Source organism: Entamoeba dispar, genomic scaffold (assembly GCF_000209125.1).
Source record: "Entamoeba dispar SAW760 scf_1105229462271 genomic scaffold, whole genome shotgun sequence".
Classification (NCBI taxonomy): domain Eukaryota; phylum Evosea; order Mastigamoebida; family Endamoebidae; genus Entamoeba; species Entamoeba dispar.
In genome coordinates this window covers 1-2,605 of record NW_001855109.1, presented here as the reverse complement: position 1 = coordinate 2,605, position 2,605 = coordinate 1, and the positions used below count along the sequence as shown (strand labels likewise).

At 22.5% G+C, this 2,605-nt stretch overlaps 2 protein-coding genes across 2 annotated transcripts in view, besides 4 other annotated features; one reads left to right on the top strand and one right to left on the bottom strand.

Moving 5' to 3' along the window:
• Window positions 1-416, top strand: part of EDI_240360 (uncharacterized protein) — a gene marked incomplete at both ends in the record, with an annotated part of 2,000 nt that extends 1,584 nt beyond the window's left edge. Inside the window, one exon of the mRNA XM_001739625.1 lies at window positions 28-416. Within this exon, the coding sequence (XP_001739677.1) occupies window positions 28-416 (389 nt within the window). The remainder of the gene's footprint in view (window positions 1-27) is intronic.
• Window positions 106-140: a sequence feature (AT_rich).
• A 9-nt stretch (window positions 417-425) lies between the features above and the next one.
• Window positions 426-475: a sequence feature (AT_rich).
• Window positions 476-479: 4 nt separating this feature from the next.
• On the bottom strand, window positions 480-1,262 carry EDI_240350 (uncharacterized protein; the record flags this gene model as incomplete). The annotated part of the gene is made up of 1 exon (XM_001739624.1): window positions 480-1,262. The coding sequence occupies one exon, from the start codon at window positions 1,260-1,262 to the stop codon at window positions 480-482; it is 783 nt and encodes a 260-aa protein (XP_001739676.1).
• Window positions 1,263-1,287: 25 nt separating this feature from the next.
• Window positions 1,288-1,327: a sequence feature (AT_rich).
• A 30-nt stretch (window positions 1,328-1,357) lies between these two features.
• Window positions 1,358-1,495: a microsatellite.
• Between the last annotated feature and the right edge of the window lie 1,110 nt (window positions 1,496-2,605).

Sequence of the window (2,605 nt, the reverse complement as noted above, 5' to 3'; positions counted from 1 at the left end):
TTAAATTTGACACTATTAGTAATAAAGATGAATTTATTAAAAAATTATATGAATCTTGTTTTTATCGTTCTATGTTGGATAATAATTGTTTAGTTGTTTATGCAGAAAATATTATTATTAAAAAAGGTAAAAAAATTATTGGAAACAGTTGTACTCTTATGATTTGTTTAGATAGTTTTATTGTAAAAAAAGGTAATGAAATTGAATTGTCTATTGGGTTCGCTGCTATAGAAAGAGTAAGTGTATTACCATATAACGATTTAACTTCTAAAATTCAAATTTGTTATAAGAATGTAAAAGATCCATTATTAAATAGTATTATTAAAGAATGGTTAATTGAAAAGAAAAATGAACAAATTAGAGAGAAATTAAATTATATGATAGAAAAGTTTAATGAAACAAAAAATCAAATGTAATTGAATTTCTTTTATTGTTTATTTATTATTTCATTTTCTTTTATCTTTAATTTTTTTTTCCCATTAATACATTTTAATTGCAATAATTCTTTCTGGAATAAAATCATAAGTAGATGTTAATGGATGTTTATCTCCATTGTATTCATATGAAAATGGTTCACAAGAGCTTCTTCCTATACCTTTTGTTTTTGCAATTTGTATATCTACCCCTTCACCAAATGTAATTAAAAAATCATTTTCCGCACTATATAAACAATATGATTCACCAATTTTATTTCCTTTAAAAGGAAATTTTAATTTTTGATACCTTTTATTTTTATATAATGAAAAGACAAATGATTTAGGATCATTAATTTCAATATTAACTTCTTTTATTCTGTGAGAAATAAATCCTCCAAAAATGTCTTGATTAGTTGCAATCACTATGATAAATAAATGTGATTTTTTCATGACTTTTCTTGAAAAAGTTTCATTTCCTATTTCAAATCCTTCAACGTCAGAATCAAAAAGTATTTCCATTCGTTTTCTTTCACTCCATTCTTCTAATGTTTTAATGATATCTTTTTGTCTTAATTCTTCAGTTGAATATGGGCAAACAGTTTGTTCTTCTTTATCATATGATTTATTTGTTGAAGTATCTTCACTAAAACTAAGTTTCTTAGAAAATGTTTTACTAATAAAAGGTAATATTGGAATAAATGTATTTGAATTTTCTTTCTTTACTACTTTTTGACAGTGTTGTTCCAAGATATTTTCTATTATCTGAAAAATTACTTTATACTCATTATCCTCTAATGAATTGATTCTTTGTTTTAATTCAGAAAGAATCGTTGAAGATATTTCCATTTTAATTTAAAAAAGTTCTTTTGTGTTTTTTAATATTTTTTTGTTTTTTATATTTCTTAAAAATTGATCTAAAAATAAGTTGAATAATAATATCTTTTTTGTTCTATTTTTTTCGGTTGTTTTGGTTTTGTTATCTGGACTATAAGTTTTTGTTTTGGTTATACTTATTTGAGTTATCCTTGTTGTTGACAAGGTTCTTAGTTTTTGTTTAATTGTTTTTATTTTTAGTTTTTCTGAATGAGTTGACTAATATTAAGAAAAGCATGACCAATCAAATATGTTGCTCTATAATATTGTTCTAATATTAGAAAGAATAAAACTCTCTCAGAGTGTTAATTTGCAAGATATGAAATCTTGTCATTATCATTAAATAAAAAACTAATTAAGCTCTACAAAATTCACATGTTAAGCTAAGAGAATGATTAATAAAATAGAATTATGAAAGTTAATACTAAAGAAATAAGTGAATCAAGTAGAGACAAAAAGAGGCACAAGAAAAAGACAAAGAAAATAAGAAATGAAATATATTTGAATATCAGTTAATTTCTATTATTCATTTTTATCCTTTTTTTCTTCTAAATTACAATAAAAATGATAACTAGTATATATAACTTATATTCATTTTGTTTTCTTTGGAGAATTAAGTTATTAGATTATGTGTTATTAAAAATTATAGACTTAAAAATATCAATAAAGAGTCTTTAAAACAACTAAGATGGGAAACACTAATATACAACACTTTTATGAAACAAAAATCGTTAAAGATATTTCGAATCTTCAAGAAAAATGAAAAAAGTTGAAATTTAAGAACAACAAATAACAAAGAATATAACTTATAAAACCATAGAGAGCCAGCTAAAAGTAACAATGTAGTAGTTAATAATCAATATAAATGATGGATGTGTTTAATTTAATCATTCAATGAATCAAGAAAACAAGATAAACATTATACTGAACATTTTTTGTATCAGAAAAAAAATGTATTATTAAGATTATCAAAATACGGATAATTTTATTAATCATCAGTTGAAAAAATATTATGTAAAAAAGAGAATAGATACTAAAAATAGTAACAGAGCTAATCTGAACATTCATCAAGAATTTCTCCATTCTTAGTTCTATATTACCTAAAATTACTTCAATAAAAGAAATCCATAGAGTCAATAAATTAAAGAAATGGACTAATTTATCATATTTTAGAAGGAGTGTATTTTAGTGTATAGATGAGTTACCAACAAGAGTGATTTTAAGTTCTGTTGATTAAATACTCCATTAACAATTGTTACAACTCCATCAGATGAGTGTTTTAGAGTTTTTAATATATCAACATTACTAAACTCAAA